The 23,523-nt window shown below is 40.6% G+C and overlaps 1 protein-coding gene across 15 annotated transcripts in view; it reads right to left on the bottom strand.

The window, feature by feature from the left end:
- Nucleotides 1–1,955: 1,955 nt before the first annotated feature.
- heph (polypyrimidine tract-binding protein 1 heph) overlaps nucleotides 1,956–23,523 on the bottom strand; it is a 182,198-nt gene continuing 160,630 nt past the window's right edge. For 10 of the 15 annotated variants that reach the window (XM_089256164.1, XM_089256169.1, XM_089256175.1 and 7 more), the window contains 8 exons: nucleotides 22,592–22,930; nucleotides 22,237–22,522; nucleotides 21,734–21,927; nucleotides 21,189–21,222; nucleotides 13,933–14,025; nucleotides 7,975–8,191; nucleotides 7,316–7,393; nucleotides 1,956–7,246 (listed from right to left, as the gene is read on the bottom strand). In XM_089256164.1, coding sequence (XP_089112290.1) covers nucleotides 7,114–7,246; nucleotides 7,316–7,393; nucleotides 7,975–8,191; nucleotides 13,933–14,025; nucleotides 21,189–21,222; nucleotides 21,734–21,927; nucleotides 22,237–22,522; nucleotides 22,592–22,930 — 1,374 coding nt within the window. In that variant the 3' untranslated portion in view covers nucleotides 1,956–7,113. The remainder of the gene's footprint in view (nucleotides 7,247–7,315; nucleotides 7,394–7,974; nucleotides 8,192–13,932; nucleotides 14,026–21,188; nucleotides 21,223–21,733; nucleotides 21,928–22,236; nucleotides 22,523–22,591; nucleotides 22,931–23,523) is intronic. The other 5 variants (XM_018112004.3, XM_018112006.3, XM_089256172.1 and 2 more) reach the window with 3 other exon arrangements.

Raw genomic sequence — 23,523 nt, 5'->3', positions numbered from 1 at the left:
TAAATCCAAAATAGTTCTTTGCGTGAGAATAAAGCGATGTTACATTATTTAATGAAAATATATACATATAAATAAAATATATACCATTATTTGTATTTCTTATATCTGCAGAGATTTTATTAGCTATTTCAGCTGTAAAGTAAGTATAAATACATACATGCACATATAGTTACGCTTTTAGTACATTAAAAATACTAAGGCCAAATAGTACTAAAAAGGTTGTAGGATTTGCTGGTTTTATGTGTTGAGAAAGCAGTTTACTGCTGCTACTAGTCAAAACACTGCTTGCTTTTGGTTGTTGTCTTCGCTGAGTGGGCAAAATCTTTTAGGTACAAAATTTTGAACAAAAATCCTTACTGAGCATTGCACAATTTAACAAATTTAATTTAGCCACCAACCAACCAAAGCATTGGGATATTTAGCACCAATTTTTTCAGCACACGCAATTTTTGCTGTAGCGGTGAGCCCTCCTTTCAGGATCGATCAACAAATATATGGACATCCACCGCACTGCGTTTCCAGCACTCAACTGAGGTGGTTGCATTCGTACGACGCCCGCTTATATACGATTTTCTTTCCTTTCTATCTCTCTCTCAGATCTCTCATAATTAAGATGCCAAATTAAACCTATTTCTAACGCTCATCCGAGGTGGTTAATGTCAAACGAAGTGCAGCGCAATACTATTTTTTCTTACTTCCTCTCACTCTCTCCCTCTCTCTGAAATGCTTGTCCTATTTCTACCCATCTGGAAGAAGAGTACAAAAGTAATAAAAATGTTTACCATGCTCATACAAAGTTTGAAGATTTTATTATTGGTGGGAATGTGTTTGTTGATATGAATGCTTGGAATCTCGCATTCGCATTGTGAAGAACCAATTGAGTATATTCAGGTACGGACCCCGTATGTTGAATAAATCAAATAAAAGGCAATAAGTTATAGTTTTAAATGATTTAAATCATTTTTTTTATTTTGTATTTATTTCTCAAATATTTTTAATAATAATTAATATTATAATAATTAATTAATGCTTGTAACATAACAAATATTCACTTATTTCATTGTTTTCCTCTGCGCACAATTCATTTCGACTCTACAGAATGTCATCATTTTAGATTGTTTTGTTTTGTTGTTTTTTATTTTTATAATTTTTATTGAATTTCAAAGTTTTTCACGTATTTGCGCACCTGCAGCAATTGTAATCAAAGTCGATTTTCTACCTGTTTTTCTCTGTTTCAAGCAGAATGTTCAACTTTGCGTGGCGCTCGCTCAAATCACGTGAAAACACAAAAATTTATAATTTAGTTGATTTTACTTCATTTTTTTATATCTTCTCAATTTTAATGTATAATTGGGGTCGCTTAGCTGCTGTTGGATCTATCTTCATTTTTTTGCAACCACAATACATTTATACATATATAGATATACATATATATGTATATATATCAATATACTTTCGTATTTCTTTTGTTATTTATATATATACAATACACATAATAGATTTATAGTAAAATTTGGTGAGGAAAATCTTGTTTTGTTTCGTTTACTTTCGTTTAGAGCGTAAAATGATTAAATTTCTTTTATTGATTTACCGTTATGAGTAAGTTGTACAATTAGAGAGCACAAATGTTAAAAAGTGTTTATCGTGGTGTAAATTTAAAAAACTTCCTTTAACAAATACCTTCAAGTTCGATTTTTGATTGTTTTGCGTGATTTGTTCTTCTTTTATCATTTCTTCTTCTTCTCGTGTTCTAAGACTCAGTAAGTGAGGCAATATTTATGTTAGAATCGAGGATATAGCTCTGAAACTTCTTGGCAATATCTGTAAAAACTGTGATGTTTTCGTAAATATAAGATCAAGTGGCTGAGAAACAGACATTGAGAGAAAGAGAGAGAGAGAGTTAGAGAGAAAGTGGAAGAGAGAGAGTGCATGTATTTGTTGTTGTTTTCTTTTACTTTTCACATTCAGTTTTTAATTTAGTTCTGTAACATTTCAATCTCGAATATTGGGTACCAATAAATCGCAACAAACTGCCAGATTATCCGGCCCAGTTCGTTGGAGTTGATTTGAATATGTAAGTTCTTTAAGATAATTGATTATATTTAAAAACTTGGACCCTAGTTGAATTTTGCCATAATTTTGTTTTGTTTTCACTAACGCGCACAAAGTTCATAGACATACCAAGGATAAGAAAAAGGCAAAGAAAAGCAAAAGAGCAAAGTAGACTATTCATAAGGTAAAAGAACTTCTCAAATGGATCAACATTTGTCATCTACACGGATGATCATGTATATGTATAATTAATTCACTGTTGCAAATTCTTCAGTTTAGTTTCGGTAACTATTTCTGTTTCGATTTCTGTTTTTAGCATGTATTTATCATTTCACTAAAAAGTAGGAACTTCTGTCTGTATTTTCTTTTTTCTAAATTAATTTTTAAATTTCTTTGTAAACTGTTTTCAGAGTTTCCTCCATGTAGTTTTCGTGTATCAATTTTTCAATAACTGAACTCAAGTGTACAAGAAATGAGTCAATATTAACAAAGCAAGTAAGCACAGATTTCGCTAGCTATAATAGGTATGTACGATTATATACATATGTATATATACATACATACATATATATTTATATATTAGGCATATATTCTCTATATACGCTGCAAGCGCTTGTCCAACCGCCAAAGTAAACAAGAAAAATCTCTGAATACACGCTGAACGCAGCAGCGCTTGCTTTTCCACATGGATTCCTTGCACTTTCTGCTAAAACCACACACACCAAAAATTCATTTGCTACTAAAAATACTAATGAGCACACAAATCTATAAAATCTATAAAATATTGTACCAAAAAACATTTGAAATAAACTCCTTAAAAAAGTATACTGTGTAACTATAATATATAAAATGAATAATTCATTATTTCTCTTTTCTGTCTTTCTTCGTTGGCAAAATATTTAACAAATTCTCTATGCTTTCATCTATTCATTGTCATTGTCTACGACCACAACGACGACGATACGCACTCGCTATCGGTCCGTAATCTTAAAATAATTTCGATATCTTAATCAATTGTTCAATTTTCAATAACTTGCGCTTCCGATATAACTTAATTTCTAATGCTGTTGCTGTTGTTGTTGTTGTTGTTTTTGTTTTTGCTTTTGTTGTCGCTATTGTTACTCTAACCCAAACACGCTTCAAATTCTTAACTCTCTTTGTCGGGTTGCTCTGGCAGAGGTGTATGAGTGCTCGCTCAGAGCGGAAGTGAGGGCAGATCGAGAGAATATTGTGAATATACTTTATATGACAAATACGATTGATATGTTTCTGTTGATGCATATGTATATAAGTATGTATGTGTTGCGCATGCTGTGAATCGATGAGAGTTGGTTCTAAGCCAAATGTCTTCCATAGTTCTTTAGTTCATACCGTTCTCCCGACACCGTTTCCATTCAAGGGCTTACTTCTGCTTCCGATAAAATAATCCATAGATTATAGCTACAGTTACACATGTAGAGTATATGCAGCAACTAAATCTGATACACACACGCACACATATGCAAGTTCCTATGTATGTATGTGTGCATATGCAATTCATATTTACTTAGTCTTGAATTTAGTTAGATTCACAATATGCATTTCGGTAAAACGTCGCCACGTACAACTTATAACTGTTCGCTATGCTTGATTTAAACTTTACTTTAAATATATTTATTTGTTTGTCTATTCCTTTCATCGTGTTTTTCTTGTTATATATATTTACTTTATATCTTTGCGAATCCCCCTCAAGTCCCGCGTCTGAGTTGCGACTGTTACCTCGGGCAGGCTTCGTTCATTAAATGTAAGTGTTAATCTGATAAATTTTTAATTATTAAATTCTTCAATGTACTTGTAAACTATGTATTCAGTTTGTTGCTTTTCTTATAGATTTTTCTCTTATTTTCCGTTTGTTTTTGTTTTTTTTTTTTGTAATTTATATTTTTCTCTACATGTTAAAGTAATACTTTTTAGTGTTTCTCAAATAGCTGCATTGCGTATTTTGCACTCATTACGATGTATGTATGTCCTAAGTATGTATATATGTATGTATATAGTTCTATTAATTCGCATGCTGCTTTTCTCGGTGTGTCCTTTTGTTCATTATCAACATCAACACGCTCAGGCGCGAATCGTATCCGTGTATCTGTATCTATCTGTATGTATGTATGTATATTATCGTTGGGCTAAATATTTGATTACGCTTTGAACGCTCCATACCAAAAAGCCGGCGCACTCATTCATCATTTCATAATGCATTTCGATTCAATTCGGTTGAGTAAGTGTGAATGTAAATATGTCACTGAGTGTGCGTGTGTGTGTGGGTGTGTGTCTTTCAGTGGCTAAGTATCTTTTGTGTATGGCTTTAGATTGTTGTACACAAACACATAAATATTTAATGATTCAACTTTACACATATTTACTTTACTTTACTTTACTTTCTTAGTTTCTCATATTTTCAATTGTTTTGTTTGGTTTCTTAGGTTTCCTGTTGTTTTGCTTGTAAGTAATTATAGGTATTGAAATACTTGTATGAAATTTTTGATTTGTCAAGAGTTCTCATTTGAAATTCTAGCAGTCGTGGGTTTGATATATATATTAATATATATATATAAATGTATATGTATATATATATTAATAATTATCTCTTTTTACCTTGTATCGATGCGCTAACAGAAAGTGTGTATGTATATATATATATATATTTTCATATAATAGACATAGACATAGGCATAGACATAGAGCATATATGTATGTATATGTATATATAAGTTAGTTTGTAGATTAGTTAAGATTAGGATAGAATGTATACATGAAACGCTAGAGTTTGTATTAAAATGTACTTTAAGCATTTGAGTTACATGAGAAATATGTGGGAGTTCGTGTGTCTGTGTGTGCGCGTGTGTGTGTGTGTGTGTACTTAGTCTATGGCTAAAGTATGTTTTATTCTCATTTCGTTTCGGTTGTTAGAGCTTCGAAGGAACTCAGACACACATGCAAATTTGTCCCTAGCTTAAACCGTACTCAACCATATCTATGGAATATGTATGTAGGTTCTAATTCTCCATAGGTAATTAGCAGCTGCAGCTTGCGACTTCCTTGTGATAATTGTAAATACCGTATGCAATTTAAATTTTACATTTGACATTATTTTACTGTTGCTTTTCGTACACGTTTTATGCTTCAAATTTACCATTTCAGTTAATTGTTAATTTTAAATTACGATCACTGCTACTTATACTTATTGGCTAAATCCATATCATTCAGTTACAGTTACAATTAGTTTATTAATCAATATATTTTTATTTTATTTCTTTTATTTTCTCTTTTCTTTTGTTTTGTTTTGTTTTTTGTTCTTTTGCGCCAACGTATAAATAATTTCACTTTCTAAATATATATAAACATTGATGTGTGTATAGTTAGTTGTGCCTGTCTGCTTGTGTGTGTGTGTTTTATTTTATTTCATTTTTTTATATATGTTTTTTTTTCTTTGATGGTTTTGTGTTGGGGTTCTTTTTGTAAAATTATCAAAAAATCATTGAGTTTTTTCTTTCTTTTTTTTTTGTTTTCTGTTTTTTTGTTTTGTTTGTATTTGCTTCGCTAAAAACACTTATATGTCTTTCATGTTGGTATGCTTAAGTCTAAATATAATTATGATTTTTGAGATTTTACTTTCATAGCTTAAAATTTGTTTTACTTCCTGTTTCATGTTTTTGTTTTAGTTCAACATATACCTATATATATATATGTATGTATATCCACTATACAGTATATATATATATATATATATATATATATAATTCTTTTTTCTTTATGTTTACATACATATATTTTGATAATTTAACAACATTTACAAATACACACACACACAGAAGGTTTTACGTACGCATTTTACATTGTTTTTTTTTTCTTTTTTTGTTTAACTGCTTTTAAAAGTATTAACATTAATTTATGTTTTTCTCTCTTTTTGTATTTTAATGCTAAACAAACGAACCGATCGACTAAATTTATAATGCGGTAGTTGCTCTTTATTCAATTAGAATTAAATACATTTCAGCGCCTTCATTTCTTGGCTATCAATTACACTTAACGACTGATGGGATATTGTTTGCTTTTCTCGCACTATAATTAACATTTTACTTTATTCGATTCGCACCTACCGCTTACAAAATGAAAATCGTTTAAAAACGGCTAAAATGCGCTCATGCACTTTTAATTAATTTAGTTGTTGTAAAAATTAGGTTTACCAGTTATCAATGAAAGTTTTCGCATCGCTTAAAATATAATAATAACAGTAAATACTCATACATAATAAAACAATGTTTGTTTTGTTTTCGCTTACTTCATTGTTTAACATAAATTGTGTTTTTTTTAATATTTTTATTTTAGTTTCCTTTTGTTTGTTTGCATTAGATTTGACTCTCTGCCGTTTCTTAAAACCAAAACACAGTACAGTGCAATTAAGTTAATTCTAGGTTCGCTTCGTTTCTCCTCCTCTCTCTCTATGCAATGCAACTTACTTATGGACTACAGTTAAGAATTAACTTTAAGCTTATGATTATACGACGTCGCTGATTGTTTAATGGGCTCTCTTGTTTTTTCATTTTTTCTTGTGTGTTTTCTGTTGTTGTATTTTGTTGAATTTCGAAATTGTATTCATCATGATACATGTACAATATTCATATACATATATATATATAATGCATTCATTGTAAAGTTTAGTTTATTTAGTTTTTGAATTTCAGTAATTAGTGCTATGCATATTGTGTTTTTAGTTTTTAGTTTTTGTTTTTCATATAATGAGAACAGTATTTAGATATTAGAATTTGTTTGTATATATAAGTAGCTATAGCTCTTTTGCATCGATTGTTGCTGCTGTGTTTGATGGGCTGGGTGGTTTGCGTTGTGGATTGTTGGGCTCGCCTCTCAGTTGAAGTGGCTGTGGTGGCGATTGCCTTGCATGCCGCTTGTACTACGAATAATAGATTGTATCTGTTGCTGCTGCCAATAGAACTGATGCCGCAGTGCAATGCTGCCGTTGGCACTTAGTCAAGTTCAGTGAACCTGACCGCGGGTCGGATTCTAGATGTTCGACTTGGAGAAGCTCACGCGCAAATGGTTCGACTCGGACAGCTGATGATTGTGCATTTTGATCAGCGCCAGGACGGCCTCCTCCACCGACGACAGTTGCAGCAGCGCCATTTTGCGGTCCTTGCTGTAAACGCATACGCATCCAGTTAGATACAAATTTTCGCAATTTCGAGAATTACTCAAATTAACTTACGGGAAAAATTTGAATGCTTTAACTTCAAAATTGTTGGAGGTGAAGGCTTCTTTGATGTCATCCTCGGTGCAGGATGAGCTGTAATATGCAAGAGAAGAAAATTCGTTCGCTAAATTAACACCTATCGATTTAAATTCTCATGCTGTGCGTCTATAGATATCGCATAAACACTCCTGCCACCCCACTCCCATCGGCCCAAGCAGCGGGCATAAACACAGCCCCAGCCAGAGGCACAGTCACAGTCACGGGCAGAGCCAAAGCTACAGGCATGGCCATAAGCATATAAATTCAAACGGTAGTCGTCTCTCCGCCTCGTTTGCTCTTGTGGAGCACACACAAAAACCTGGCGGGGCGCTTTGTCATATTTGGCAGACAAAGCGTCGCGGGGCGTTCGCCTCCGACAATGGCTGCGACTGTGAATGCGACTCTGGCAGAGGGGGGCTGGCGCTGGGACTGGGGCTGGGGCTGTGAATGAGCGACGGGGTTGGGCGCATCGAGTTGGTTGCTGCTGCCGCTCATAGCGGTAATTGTAATTGCCCGCGTGGCGTGGCTGATGAAAAAACCAACTCCAGCTGTGTGTGGCGCTGCGCTGGGCTGCGTGGCGCAGGACGCTGGATGGCTTCAGGCGTTAGTTGCGATGCTCTACAAAGGATACTTACGGAATGTTACTTAAATGCAGTGTCGCCGATGGCGGGTAGATGTTCTGATAGTTCTTGCTGCCGGGCTTCTTGAAACGGTGCAATGGATTCTGTGAGTAGTCACGTGTGAGCCCCGCGTCCGGCTGTCCCTCCTTGGGCAGTTGCACGGCCTGATGTTTGCTGGCCATGACACGTATCGGCTTGCCCCATAAACGTAATTTATCAAGGTGAGACATGGCTGCAAAGCACAAGAACAACAACAACAACAAATATAATACACAATGCTAAAAACGTTAAAACGAATGGCAATGCATGAATTTAGTGGCGAAAGTTGTGCCGAGGGAGCAGCAGCTCCGCTCAGCTTGTGCGGCTGGCTGATAGAGAATATTTGTTCACGTTCCTCCTGTACATACACAACATGTGTTGCCAAATGTGTACAGATGCAATTTATATATATGTATGTATGTATGTGTGTGTGTGTGCGTGTGTGTGTGTGCTCTACAAATACAGATATATAAATGCTGTAAAATAAAGTTGGATTCCCCATTCCATAGCCTAAGCGTAGCATCCCATGCCCACCCCCACCCACGCCTTTCGGGACCGAGACACAGCAATAAGTACTGGCAAATATTTACATACTAAAATGTAACTGCAACTTTATCAATGTCGTCTGCCTTTGGTGATTTACAAGCAAATGACTCGCTATAAAATGCATTGCCCACAAAACTTTGCGCTTGTTTCGCTATCGTTTTTTATTATCTATATGTTTTAGTTTTTCTGCTGCCCTCGAACCTCGACCCCGACCCCGACCAGGACCCGGACCCGAAGTTTCCATCCATGTCATTTGTTTCCCATGGTCTCAATAGTCATAACACCTGCGGCTCACTCGCAAATAGACGACTGCAACAAAACACTCCGCCGGAACGGAGTAAACACTGTTTCATATTCGTTTGCAATTGCGAATGTGATTGCGACTACGATTACGACTACGATTTCAATTTCGATTAGATTTTTATTCAATTTGCTGTCAAGTCATGCTGGGACCACTAGGACACGGCCAGGCCTCAAGCAAGCAAGCACTTGTCCCTTTTTACATTATTTTAATAAATTATATAGAACATTTTATCATTTTGCGCAGTTGTGTCACGAGCAACGAGGAGCCGGGGGGGCTGGGCTGCGTTGGTTACATGGAAAGTGGATGACATCGCGCCGGGTTGCTTATGTTTTATTGTTAAATAATATGCTTACTCAGCCGTTTATTGTTTGCCTAATGGATTAAATGATTTTACAAAAAAATAAGACCTGAAAATATAATAAATTGTAAAATAAAAGGCTGTCTGCCAGAGGACGGTGAAATGACGACGAGCCAAAGCAGCGGCAGCAGTGACAAACGCTTCTTTCATTTTTCCACATGCGACTCTACTCTTTATATATACATATATAATAAATATATATTCATATATACATGTTTGTATGTATGACAAACACTTGTAATAAAGATTAATGTGGAGCCGACTCGAGAGAGGGAGAGGAGAGAGAGAGAGAGGCCTGGCTCTGCTAGCCCAAAATGTTGGGACCAACTTTGCCTATCATCTCAGCGCCTTTGAAATGGGCTGCAGCTGCGCTCGCTGAGGCAGTGGCTTTCGTGGCTTTCGGCCTGGGCCTGGGGCCTGCTCCTGGGCCCCAGCTCAAAAAGTATCTTAAAGTTTTAATTACCAGCCTGACCAGTGGCAGCAACAGCAACAGCAACAGCAACAGCAGCAACAACAACAACAACAGCGACAACAAATCATTATTAACTTACTGGGCACAAAGAATAAAAAATTGTTAAAAGTGCACGCACAGCTGAGCACCGTAGAAATGCCACAGCACAAAAAAAAAAGAAACTCGAGTTAGTAAAGTTTGCCCAAAAACCCAAAAATGACTTGTAGAAGTGTCTGTCAGGATTTGTGAGTGTGTCAGAATGGGTTAAGTCACTTTGGCCAACAACAAATGGAGTATATAATTAAAATAATATACCAAGATTATGTCCACTTGAGCCTGAGACACGGACAAGCAACCGATGCGCTAAAAAAAGAAACTGTCGGCCTGCAAATATGTGACCACATGATATTGACAGCTGGTGCGCACTTCATCTCAGTTCAGAGTCAGTTCATCAACAGAAACTTTCTTGCATAATTAATTTGGCGCACCCTGGACACTGAATCACTTAACGCTAAACTTTGCCCACTGACACATGGCGTATACGTATTCCGGCAGAGGCACATGTGACTGCCCCTCTGTCTATCGCCCTCTGTCTGCCTCTACTGCTGAAATATTTGTTTGCATTTATCGTAAATACTTTTATGCGTATGCTGCTGCTGCTGCTGCTGGCGTTGCTCATGCAAAATATTTTGTAGTAATTTGTATAGCAAAAATTTATTTACGCAAAATTCCCCAGATAACAGCAATAACGGCGAGTGAGTGAGGCAGCCAGACTGTGGAGCTATACTGCACTGGGCAGTGTAGTGCAGAGCGGCAGCTGTGCGTGTGCCTATCAATTTATATGAGAGTTGTGTCTATAGTTTGTTATAAGTTGGGCCCAAACTTAATCCCGGCACGGCCGCCAACAAATGGCGCGCGTCCGGCTGGCAGCCATTTGCACAATGTCGACAGCGTCGCCAGCGCCTGGCCAAAAGGGCCATTATAATACACACACACACACACACACAGATACAGTCACACCTTGGAGTGGTCTATAGAGCAGTGCTTATTGTTTTTTCATTGTGTGTGTGTGTTTTGTGTTTTTGTCTATTTGTGCTTTGGCTTTGCCTCTTGATTGCTGTCGCACTTTGTTTGGTCCGAGTTAGGTCTCTCGGAATCGGACTCACACCTCTACATGGTCTTGGTCTTGCCCTTGGTCTGTTTCGGCATCTGTCCGATGTCTGGCTGGCTGGCTGGCTGGCGTAGTAGTCGCATCGGTCTCTTGACTTCATTTACACTAAAAAAAAGTGCTTTTTCGCTTTTACGCTGTAATTCGTATGCTGAGTGTGCAATTGTAGCCGTATTTTGTACGGCGTACGGTCTTCCTTTAGCGAGACACTTTTATATGCATGGTGTGGGCAGGACATCTGCTACCTGGGCAATAGACTGGGCTGGGGCTGGGGCTGGCGCTGGCGCTGGCTGGCCCCTGAGTCGGTAATCGTCTTTGTTCTGCCAGAGTTGCGAGAGTTTTGGGCAAAGTAACGAATGAATTTGTTAATATTTTATGAGTGCATAAGTGCGCACTCACCGAGCGACCAACCAGGTCGGCAGGCACCCAAATAACCAACATACTTACGCGACTTCACCTGAACAAACGAACGAACGGACGAACGGACGAATGGACGGACGGCGGGCAGCAGGGCTGGTGGCAGCCGAACTCAGCCGGAAGTGTTTGCCATTTGGCAGCCCTCGCGGCACATTAGTAGTCTGTGTGTTGACGCAACGCCATTAATATTTCCACATGCCAGCAGCAAGGCTTTGTGCGTGCGTGTGTGTGTATGATTGTGTGTGTGCTTTAGCTGTACAATAATTTGCTTGTCGAATAGCATTGGTTTTGTTGCCACAAATAAAGCGAGGCATTTTGTTTGTATATCTACAATAGCTTCATCAACTGCACCACATACTGCGGTCGACCTGTGTTGTCAACTCATTGACAAATACAATTAACAATACGCATACGACACGTTGCCTGGCTGCCTGAATGTGCCTGCCTGAATGTGCCTGGCATTGCAGTCGAAAAACTGCTCAAATTAAGTAGTCGATTGCATATGCCAGAGCTTTGGGTTTGTTAATGACAAATACCAGATATTTTAATCTGAACTGAAAGCACCGTGCAACGGCAAAGGCAAAGGCAAACGCGACAAGCTTCGCATTACTTAAGCATTTATTCGCTCAACATTGGAATGCCTTTGAGCGGAAATATGCAGCAGCGAATTAAAAATAATAATTGAAACAAAAAAAAAAAAAAAAAAATTATAATTGCGTGCAGCACAAAGCATATTTTAACGGAGCATCAAAGCTAATAGCGAATGCTTGTTATTGTTGTTGCTGGTTGACATTCTTTAAAGTTGAATTTTTCAATATTTTTATAGAAATCAATGAGAGAAAACAAACGATAATTATGTAATTAAATTTAATAAAATAAAAAAAAAATAAAAATAATAAAAATAAATAATCTATTAATAACTCTATACGGAAATACCTGCTGCGGCAATAGTTGCTGCTGCCACTTATTTTTTCAGTGCATGGGGCGAGCAGCTCTCGCTCGAGCAATTCGCTGACAATTTCCGCTGCAATGCTTAAGCGACTTGCCTGCACTGCATTTATATTGCAAATTTAATTAATTTAAACTTTATCGATGGCAATGATTGCAGGTATGAAAATATATACAGAGAAATATAGTATAAATATATATGTGCAATATGTGATAACCATATGCGGAAAATTGTGGAAAATTATTTGTGAAGCATTTAAGCGTCAGCAGCTTGTGTAATTATTGCATATTTATGTGGTGCTTGCATGTTGCACGCCTCAAAGCGGCATATGCGATCGCCAGCTAATGAGCACAGTCATAAGGAATACAGGCACAACGTTGCGTATGCGCAATGCTTGAAGGCCGCTGCTGCTGGTCGCGCTTGGGTCATCCTCAATTTTCAATAAAGCGCCTAGCGATGACAACAGAACTTTGACTGCCTTTGAGTTATTTGGCAGGAGCCGTGCGGTCCTGCTGCCGTGCGGAGGTGGACCGAGGGCCATTGCTTGTCGAAGTATTAAATGGAATAAAACCAAATTGAAATTGAAAAGGTGTCGCTGTCAGCGCGTTGCTTGTTTTTCGTGTTTCTTTTTTGGTTTTTGTTTCTTTTTTTGTTTTTTCGTAATAAAGTGGAATTTGGCACGTCGGTTGGGTGCTCTTAACGCCTCGCAATGCGCGGCGATTTTCATTTCGTTTAATGCGCACACAAACAGCCAAACGGAGGGCGGCGGCGGGGGCGGGGCCGCTGGGGCTGATGGGGACTGCGGCGGCAGCCTGACAATGGCAAAGTGCACACAAATAAATGCAATAAAATGATTGGCATATCCCGCTGAGCAAGAGCTAAAAACGAGCAGCATGGGACAGTCCTTTGTTGGTCAGAGAGAGGGAGCTATATAAATATATATAGATAGAGAAAGAGAGAGAGAGAGAGGGAGTGGGCTGTGACAGCTTGGACTGAGAAGCAACAGGAAGGACCAGGTGTTGGACAGGCGCTGGTAATAAAGCGCTTATAAAATTTCATTTATGCGCACAGTCAGCAGCGAAACGAATCGCTCGGCCTGGCACGGCAAGGCTCGGTTCGGCTCTGCTCAGCTCTGCTCGCATTGCTCTTGTTTTACTCTACTCAACTGTGCATATCTGTGCAGTTTGCCCATCTCTTTCGCTTTAACAATTTTTATTATTAATACATTTTGTTTGCTGCAATTGCAGCTGCACAACAGCAGCAACAACATTGGCCAACAATGGCTGCCAAAGATATGCAATGTTTGGAATTTAATGTTGGAATTTTTCATTTTAAACAAGCTGCAAATTGCAGTTGCCGCTGCCGCTGCCGCTGCATCTGCCGCTGCCTGAGCTCGCATTTCATTTATTTTTTGTTTGTTTACCCTGTAACTGTCCACATAATAAAGGCTGTTTGTGGCTGCTCAATTCATGTATATATTTTTACTATATATATGTCTAACCTCCTATATATGTATGTATATATGGAATATTTAGCAATATTCTGTTTCCATTTGCAATTCTACATTACAGGGCATACTCCCGTCAGGCACTCACAGTTATGGCTACCTGTCATGCTTTTATTCTTCCCTTTGGCAGCTGATGCACCTTTCACTGCCGAAAAGGAGCGCAGATTTTTGATTACTTTTGGGGCGGATCGTAGGGCGTGTAGGGGCGTATCTGTTCCGGAATGTTTGACTTACCCAAATAAGCTTGCTGCGGCTCTGCCATTTGTATGAGTGCCGAGTCCTTTTTGTTGTACAATATCTTTACACGTTGCACATCGCCGTATACACCTGTGAATTGCGAAATGGTTGGCATTATTAATATGGTTGGCTCTCAGTTTATTGCAATGACGTTAAGGCTACGTGGCAAAGGGCGTTAACACTAATACAAAAATCCACTATTTACTGTCCTAGGAACACACATTGTAGCTGCCACAGCTGCTGCTGCTGCTGCTGCTGCTCTGGGTCTAATGAATATATCCAAAAATTTTAGTCTCTGTGCTTTAGGCAATAATAAATACTCGAGCCAGCTCTTACGATGCAATCTACAAAGTAGAGCGCGGCTATAAGAGCCGACTTAAGCGCCGCTCAATTCGAATGGCGGGCCACGGAAATTCGGACAGCCACGAAAGCGCGGAGCGTTTTATGCAACGCGCAAATGTTGCTGCCTCCCGTCAAAGGACGAAAGTTTTATACACCACCAAAAAGCCATAACGTGTACCAAGATGGTTTTCTCAGCCGCTCCCCCACCCCCACCCTCGGCCGTCGTCTGGCAGGTGCCGCTCGACGCTGTTGTGGCAGAGCCAGAGACTGCTTCGTATTATTGCCGGAACGAAGCCGTTAGTATCATGTACGAAACTCATAACTAGCTCAATAAGTTTTCTCAGCTATTTTTTACGAGCGACTCCAGGCAATGGCTTCGCCCAGACCAGCCTCGCGGCTGCAGCTCCACACTCAGCCGCCGTCTCAGCTCGGGCTACAAACTGGCTCCACAGAGCTCGACTCCGCATACATTTTAAGGCTGCGACACGCGGCTGATTTTACAGCTGTCAGACAAGGTGTAAGTGTGACGCTGGGGAGTTGGAGAGTTGGGGACCTGGCCGCGTTATTGAATTGAATTTTATGGCTTTACTTACGCGGCAAGGCAAGGCTCCGTCAAATATGCAATATGCATTCGCTCTACCAGCATCTTGAGCCAGTGAAACTTTAAGGTGCTTTAAGAGCAGAGCAAAAGTATTTGCAAGCGATTTGCTGCCAGCAGTCCGGCCGTTGGACTCTGCTTTGACAGCTGTCAGGGGCGGAGGTGAGCACACACACACACACACACACACACACACACACACACACAGACTTTTGCTATGCAACTCTCTTGACCAGCAGTCCGTGTGTAGCCAATCAGCGGCAAATTTGCAGCAGGGCGCAAATTGCCATCAAGCATAAAAAATAGTTGTTGCTGGATCGTAGAGCTCGTAGCTAGCTAAAAGGTCGCAGCACCCGTACTGCCTCCTCCTCCTCCCGCCGTACTGATGCTGCCAACCACACCCAATGCAAACAATGTAAAGTGCAGGCGCCCTCGGTTGCCCAAGACAACAAATCGAATAATGCGAAAAGTAAATTTTCAACTAACTCCACACCCTTGCACTCCCCTCCCCCTCCTCCAAAGCGTCTCTCGCCTAAAACAGAGAGAAGGAAAAAACACATTCGAAGACCAGTGGCAGTAAAACCGGCAGCAGTGCGAGGCAGAGGGATCGCGAGGGGGCAGCGCTAACAAGTTACAAAAGTAGCAATAGAAATGCAGGTAGTAAATAGTGCGGGAACATAGTTCAACAGTTGGCAGTAAATCCATTTTATACAGTCGACTGGCTGCTCGACTGCCTGGCTGCACAGACTGCACAGAGCGCAGGCAAACCAGAAAGAACTGTGAACTGAAACTTGACTTATGCCAAACACCGAAAAATTTCGTTTGCTTCAAATTGGCTTGGCGTAGCAACAATTGCAGCAATAAACCAAGCCAAGCGAGCCAACTTACTCGGACGTATATCTGCGCTGCCAGGCATCGGCTATGGAGCATATTGAATGCCAGTCTCTGGCTCTGGCCGCCAGCCAGTCAGCCAGCAGGAGTTGGCAGCAGGAGCAGGCAGCAGTCTGATTCCGACGGGGCGTGTGAGCAACTCCGGCTCTGTCAGCCGGTTGCCATGCAAAGTGGCCGAGGGCAGACCGCCTCCGGCTAGTCAGCCAGTGCGCCAGTCAGACTTTATAATAATTTATTATCGCAAAAAGATTTAGCTATATTTGTACAGCCATGCGGCTAACTTTGAATATGTTTGCATACTTTCTCCGGTGCTCCGGCGGATTCCCCGGCGGCCCATTAGTCGTACGCTTCAGCGTATATTTTTGATGAAAAAATATAGCAGTTGTCCGTCGTTTAATGCAAATTTTTTTCTTGCCTGCCTCAAAAAAACTTCAGTGATCAGGCTAAGTGAAATTCAACTGGAGTTTTTACAAAGTCTATCTTTTCAACCGCAATGAAATTTGTGAAATAAAATTCAATAATCGAACATTAGTGGCGCACAGTTTTAAAGCCATTGTTAGTTAGTGCCAAGAATGCCCAACAGCTCAACATTTAGGTAAAACGAGACTTGTTAAATTATGAAAAACTTTTCATTGAAATGATTTGCACATGATTTGGTCCTTTTCCGGTCACGGCACTTTATCACGGCACACACACACACACACCTGCGGGTCTGACTGCTCTGCTAAGTGTGGCGCATAAAATTTTATGAAATTATTTGTGCGCCCAACAAAAATCACGCACACGGCTCGCAGCGAGCTCATAAAAATTCAATTAAACACGTTTCAACAATATTTTCGGCAGTGATATAAATTTTTAGCACGCCATTACAATTACATAAGCCGATTATCAATACATATATACACGCACACGCACACATTCGCATCTCAATCTGTTATGCTAAACGATTTGCAGACTGATTAAGTTTTTATTGTGTGTATGCAAAATGAGGGTCAAAAGCTGTGAATGGCCCAAAAAATAGGCAACAGTTTCACTGCCCGAAATGGGCTTCGATTAGAGATGTCTGACAGCTCAACTGGCATGCGGCATGCGGCATGCGGCATGTGGCATATGGAAAGCAGCATGTGTCAAGTGTCTAAGGAGCGTGTCATAGACATCGCAACATTGAGCAGGGCAACAGCCGGTTGCTACCGGGTCGCCCCGGCTCAATTGACTCTGTCGGGGCTGGACAAACACAACAAAGCGCTGTCAAAACTAATAAAATGTCTGCTTTCCAAAGGGTTGAGCTCCTAAAAATGGGCCTTTCTCTTCTTTTTTTCTCCCCCCCTTGCGCCCACCCTCATGTATTTGACTTGGATCAATCTACACACGTTAACGTAAGCGTTTGAAGTGCGCTATTTGCGTGGGGCGTTGCAAGTCTTGCGTATGCCACTTTTATTATTTGATATGCAAACAGCTTAGCAGAGAAGAGGAGCAGCAGGAGAAGCAGGAGCAGCCGTGGCTGTGATCCGGGACCCACGATTGAATTGCAAAAATTGCTACCTTAGCCTGGCCGTCAGACTTCGGTGTTCGCGCCATGTGTGAAAATTGTGGCTTAGCAGCTGGCACTCCTGGCTGCCATTAACATAACAAATGGCGCGCGCTCTATTCATATACATATGCATGTGTGTGTGTGTGTGTGTGTGTGTGTGTGTGCGAGGGGCCAATCGCCTGTTTGTTTGCCGTATAATTTGCTTCGAGTGTCACTCCTGGCCAGAGGAGCTTCGTGTGCCACGCTTCCCACGCTCCAGCTACTTGGAAATTCAAAAGTTATTACATAAAATTTTAGCGCTGCCATTTAGTTGATTGGCCGCTTAGACTGCCTGACCGCACAGCCGTCATGTCTCTCGCTGAGTTTATCTAAATCTATTGGCACGCCATTTCCAGCGCAAGGGTGGGTGGGTAAAGAGCACTAAGACGCTTTAGAGCGTTCGTTCAGCTTATCGACATTTCTCGCTTCTGCTGTGTGCAACGGGGCGTATGATACTCGTACATCTAACAATTTTCTGCTGCTGCTCCTACGCTTCGCTCTGCTCGACTTTGTTCGTCGTCTGGCTGGCGTTAAATCAGCAATCGAAGCTTTATTAGCACACTGCAGTCAGCTGCCAACTGGCAATGGGCAACTGTCAAGTGGCAGGAGAAAGCCAACTGCTGGCAGTTGCTGGTTGCAGTTAGTCTTAACTGTGGCTAACGAGCTGCTGATAGGATTTACTATGGCTCAGTTGCTTTAAGCTGCCCTCACTTGTACGCTCCGTGCGGTTATGCGGCCGTACTGCATTACTGTGGATCTAACAATAACGGCCAGCAATGGCCAACGAACAACGACAGACAACAACAAAAGCAATAATCATTTTTAAGCAATTAATTCGTTTGGCAAATTTTTGTTTACTTTATCAGCGATAAGTCCGAACTGCTGACAGAGTGAATACAATGCAATTTGTACATAAATACCACACAAATCTCTGCGAGTGTGTGTGTGTGTGTATGTGTGTGTGTGTATTTGAAGACAATCAGTTTAAGCCACAGTCAGACCGTTGGCTCCGCCCCACGCTGTCTACACTGTGGACCCTTTGCACTGTGGTTGCGTGTGTTTGTCAAAAGTTTATATTTGGGTATTTAAACTCAAATTAAATGCATTTGCATGCAAACAAAGGGCACAGACTGAACACAGAGAGTGAGAGAGATAGCACACATGTCTCTGTGGGTAAACAAGCCGCAACAACAAACCGTTTTGTGACACCAGAGACAAAGACGACAACAGACTTAACATTGTTCTGCATATATCTCTGCATGCATGTATGTGTATGTGTATGTGTATGTGTGTGTGTGTGTGTGTGTCTGTGTTTATTGTAGCTGGCAAGTTTTGTGCGTTTTATGCTGTTGCAGCACAAAAATGCGATACAGCCTGGCAGAGGGCAGCAGCGCCATTTTGTGTTGTGTGGCAACAAATCCATTATGCTGCAATTATGCGCCACACTTGGCAGCAACAACACTGTGCTGCAGGCTGTGGCAACAATCGAAGTATTTTGGTAATTAAATAAAACAAACAGATAAAAGGACACACGAGTCGAGGTCTGTCCTCGGGCATGTTAGATGCAGCGTATGTGAAAAGTCAAAACTAAATGCTATAAAATAGTTAAGCAACGCACACATACACACACACACTCACACACACATGAACAGGGAAATAATATCGTTTCTGGCTAGGGGAAGTTAAAGTTGCAATTCAAACAGCAAACCCCATTAACTTTACAAAGTTAGTTAAATTCATTTAGCAAACAGACATGCCGCATACGCCAGACGGCAAAAAGGCAGTAAGAAGACAATAACGTAGCTAAAAAGCCACCACAGACCCCCCTCCCCCCAACCACCAAACCACTCAACTATCCAAAACAACGAACTACGAAAAGTCACAAGTAAATTTTATTTCAATTGTGAAGCCAGCAAAAACTGAGCGTGTGTGTGTGCGAGAGTATAAAATGTACACACATATGCATGCATATAGTTTGACAAGGCAAGCGAGTGAGCGAGACAGCACACAATGGCAGCAAGAGCAACAACAACAGCAAGCGCAATGATAACTAAATAAATGGACATTTTTATAGCTATGCACTTCCGCACTCAATCTTTTGTTGTGCGAGCCCGTGTGTGTGTGTGTGTGTGTGTGTGTGTGTGCTGCAGGATGAGCGCAAAGTTAAATCATGTGTCCTCTATATATACACATACATATGTACATACATATACATATATGTATGTATATATTCACAATCGAGAGCTGAGAGCGAGCCGCTTACTTGTATAACAATGGGCAACTGTTGCCTTCGCTCTCGGGTGGATCGGGCGGATCGGGCGGGTGGTCACGCGACATGGGTGCAGCAGGCGTTGGTTGGTGGCGCACGGAGCGGAGCGCACTTAATTCATGTAATTTTACATGCACACGAGCATGTCGCAGACAACGACAACGACAGCCAAGGAGCAACAGGATGCTGTTCAAGTATGTGCCTGAGTGCGGTTTCACTTGTTGCCCGTTTGCCACTGAATGTGTGTGGGTTTTTTTTATATATTCCCGTATGTGTGCGTGTGTGTGTGTGTGTATGGTTAGTGTAGATTTATGCAAGTGCATATATTTTCATTTTCATTGTTTTACAATTTGTAAGCACAACTTATGACAGGATAACTGCCAGCAGGCAGCCTCTGCATATGCAACTGTTGCTGTGTCTTTCCTTCTCCAGCTGCCCCTCGGCGTCTCTTTCCTCTCTCTCTCTTGCACTACATGCCTGCATCCATCTCTGGATAGTTGTTGCTGTTGTGTGGTCGTCCACCTACTACAGATAACGCTTTAGACCATTTCAATTTCAAGCTGATGGATTTGCTGCACGCTCGAGGCAAAAAGCTATTAGAAAGCCATTTGAAGTGCGCTTGCAATACGATAAATATATATATATATATATAAAATATATATATATATATATATATATATATATATATATATATATATATATATATATATATATATATGAGCAGGAATTGCAGCAACAGCATTTGTGTGCTGTTATTTAATGCGCATTTCCGCTGCTGCTATTGCAGCTCTGGTTATGGCATTTTTATGCACTCAGGTCTTTATTTTGCTAACAACTTGGATTGTAGTAAATACAAAGTGATTTCTATATGATCTGACTGCGGCTGATCCTCTCCGGATTATAGAAGCAATACAATTTTTAAAGCGAATCAGCTTGATATTCAAGCTTGCTTCGCTGATAACTTAACTTGGTTTTATCTTGGCTAGTTTAGCAGTCTCTTATGCAATATTTAAGGCAATTGTTTTCAATATTCTCGGCATTGTTTTGTTATTATTGTTGTTGTTGTTCACCCACGCAATTCTGTGACTTTTCACTGTGTGTGCTTAAATAATTCATAGCACTTTTGCTGATTGCACGTAGATGGCGTGAATTTTAAACGGAAATACGCCAGCGATTCACGCCCAGGGATAGCAGTTAGGGCCCGCAACAGCTGCAGCTACTACAATGTGTGTCTAGCTGTCAGCTATTTTCAACTCTCCTACGGGGTCTAAATTCAATGAATAAACAAGTGTGTTCTACTAATAAAGTGGTCAAGAATTACATTTGTGGCTAAGAAAACGTGGGCAGTGGCACAGCCAGGCAAGGCAGGAGATGAAGGGGTGGTCAGAGCGTGAGTGTGGAGTAGAGAAAAGTTGAACTAAAGATTGGATGCATTTGTAGAATTTCGCCTTGCACTTTGCCTAGCTGAGCCACGCCCATATACATATACATATACTGATTACTTAATAATATATTATGTATATATCTAAGGTATATTAATATATATTGTATTTGATGTTTGTTTTAGTTTTGTGCAGACGTACCAAAGAGGGTAAATAGAGCATCAGGCGTGACCATCTACAGAGAAAAAGAGAAAATAGAAGTTTGTTGTCAGTTAGCGATAGTTTTGGTTGTAGAGATGGTTTACAAATTATACAAATCATAATTAATAGTAAAAATATTGGGAAAACTAATAGCAAATAGTTAACAGTTACAGAATCAATTTGCATTCAATTTTGTGTTTCACTTTCAGTCAATTAATTATGAAATTAATTATGCGCAGGTATTCGCGAAATAAAACTCAAATAACTCTGTGTGAAACCAAAAATAAATAAAAATATTTCAATATAAATGGTATGCGGCTTTTGTGAAAATATTTGTAGACGAAATGCAAACTAATTACAGGCTATGTACGATAGCTATTGCATTAAATATATTATTTGTGAGCAAATAGAGAGTATGAGGAGCGTACATAGGCATATATATATATTTGAATGTTTAATTTATATACAACTTTCTTTCTTTAAATCAATTTTAGACTGATATTTTATAGGCATATTGTAATTATGTTCAATTGGGATTCACTTACCTCTTCATTTAAATTCGATACGAGCAGCACATTCGAGTAGCCGCGCATAGCTGGAGCGGCGGTCTGTAGGGCGCCGCTGTTGGCCAGCGAGAAGGCCGCCAGGTTGGGCAGGGCGTTGCTGTAGCCGCCGCTGAGTGGAGTGCCTAGGCCCAGGGCGAAAGGCGGCAGCACGCCGGGTGCGCCCAGGCCGTTGACTAGAGAAGCCAGGAGGGAAGCGAGACACAGAGCGGGAGCGAGAGCGAGCGAAAGGCGGAGAGCGAGCGAGAAGAGAGAAAGAGACACATATATATAGTAATTTAGGTCTTTAAAAGTGTTGCGCTGTTGCATGCGACTTAATACTGGACGAATCGATAGCGAGTGTCAAAGGCAAAAAGGCGAAAATCAAAGCATTTGCTATGTGTGTGTGTGTATGTGTCTGTATTTGTGTGTGACTATGTGTAAGCAAGCGTTACTGACACGAAAAATAAAACAATAATTGAAGGAAATTGTTCTGTTTGTGTTACCTATTTTATCACCTGTTAATGAGGGCCGCTGACGGGCGGCAATCAATAGCAGATCATTGGTATTCATTAGGCCGCCGGCTGTGGGCATGAGATCGACACCCGGCTCGCCCGGTGGCAGCGCCGGATTCGTAAAGTCGCGCGACTTATCATTGTTGTACTTGACATTCAAGGCGGTCAATTTGCTGTTGTCAATGCGCAAGGTGCAGCAGCCGTTGTAGATGTTCTGGCCATCCAATATTGACTTGGCCTGCTGTGCAGAGTGGGCATCCGGATACTGGATGAGAGCCTGAGGGATAAATAAATTTGATTTACATGACTCATTTGAATTCACAAATTTGTTCAGCACTGCACTCACCTGGAATGAATTGTTCTTGGTGAAGGTGACGATCTTCAGGACCTTGCCAAAGCGTTGGAATATCTGATGCAATATGTCCAACGATACGGGGTACATCAGAGTTTCGACAATGACGCGCAGCACCGTATTGGGTCCGCCGGCAGCATTGGTATTGTTGCTGCCCGCCGAGGCATTCACAGCGCTCGTGTTGTTCTGCAAGATGGCCACACTGCTGCAGTTGTTCTCGGCCGAGTTGTTGGCATTGTTGCTGGTCGCATTGGCAGCGGCGCACAGCGGCAACGGCGAGCCACCGGCGGGCGATTGAATGCGATAGTCACTCTGCACCGCCGACGAGTTCTGCTGCAAAGAGTGAGAGGAACAGAAGGAAGAGGATAAGTATTGTTAAGTCAATTGATGGTAAAAATCGTGTCTGCCAAAGTTTTTATTGGTTAAACGATGCACATGGCAAAACTTTGTGCATTAATCAAAAAACTTGCCATCCAACAACAACAGCAACAACAACAGCAATTTATGCATGTAGACGAAAATATGCTAAATATTTATAGCAGCTGAAGCAACAGCAGCAACTAAGGCAAAAGCAACAACCACAACAACAACAACACCAACATAGTATATGTAATGGAAACAGGAAGCAGCAGCCCGGCCCAGCAACATAAATCTCAATCAAAATCAATAATATCAAGTACCGTAATAATAAAAGGAAATCAGAGTGCACAGAGCGAGACGAGAGAGAGAGAGTGCGAGAGAGAGAGAGAGCGAAAGATGATGGTAGAATGCTGAGGACGTTAAGACGCAAGCAGGACGCCAGGCCGTTAGAGCGCTGTCAGTCCCATGCTGAGCGGCAAAAGTTCTTGCGTGAAATATACACGTTCTATCGGAAAACAATTTAATGACATTCGGAAGTAAATTTATTCGTATTCGTGCTGAATTTT

The sequence above is a fragment of the Drosophila navojoa genome, chromosome 2, assembly GCF_054131105.1.
Source record: "Drosophila navojoa isolate 15081-1374.11 chromosome 2, UAZ_NAV_1.0, whole genome shotgun sequence".
In the NCBI taxonomy this organism is placed as follows: Eukaryota; Metazoa; Arthropoda; class Insecta; order Diptera; family Drosophilidae; genus Drosophila; species Drosophila navojoa.
The sequence above is the reverse complement of the archived record's forward strand: the minus strand, read 5'-3'. Positions and strand labels throughout refer to the sequence as shown.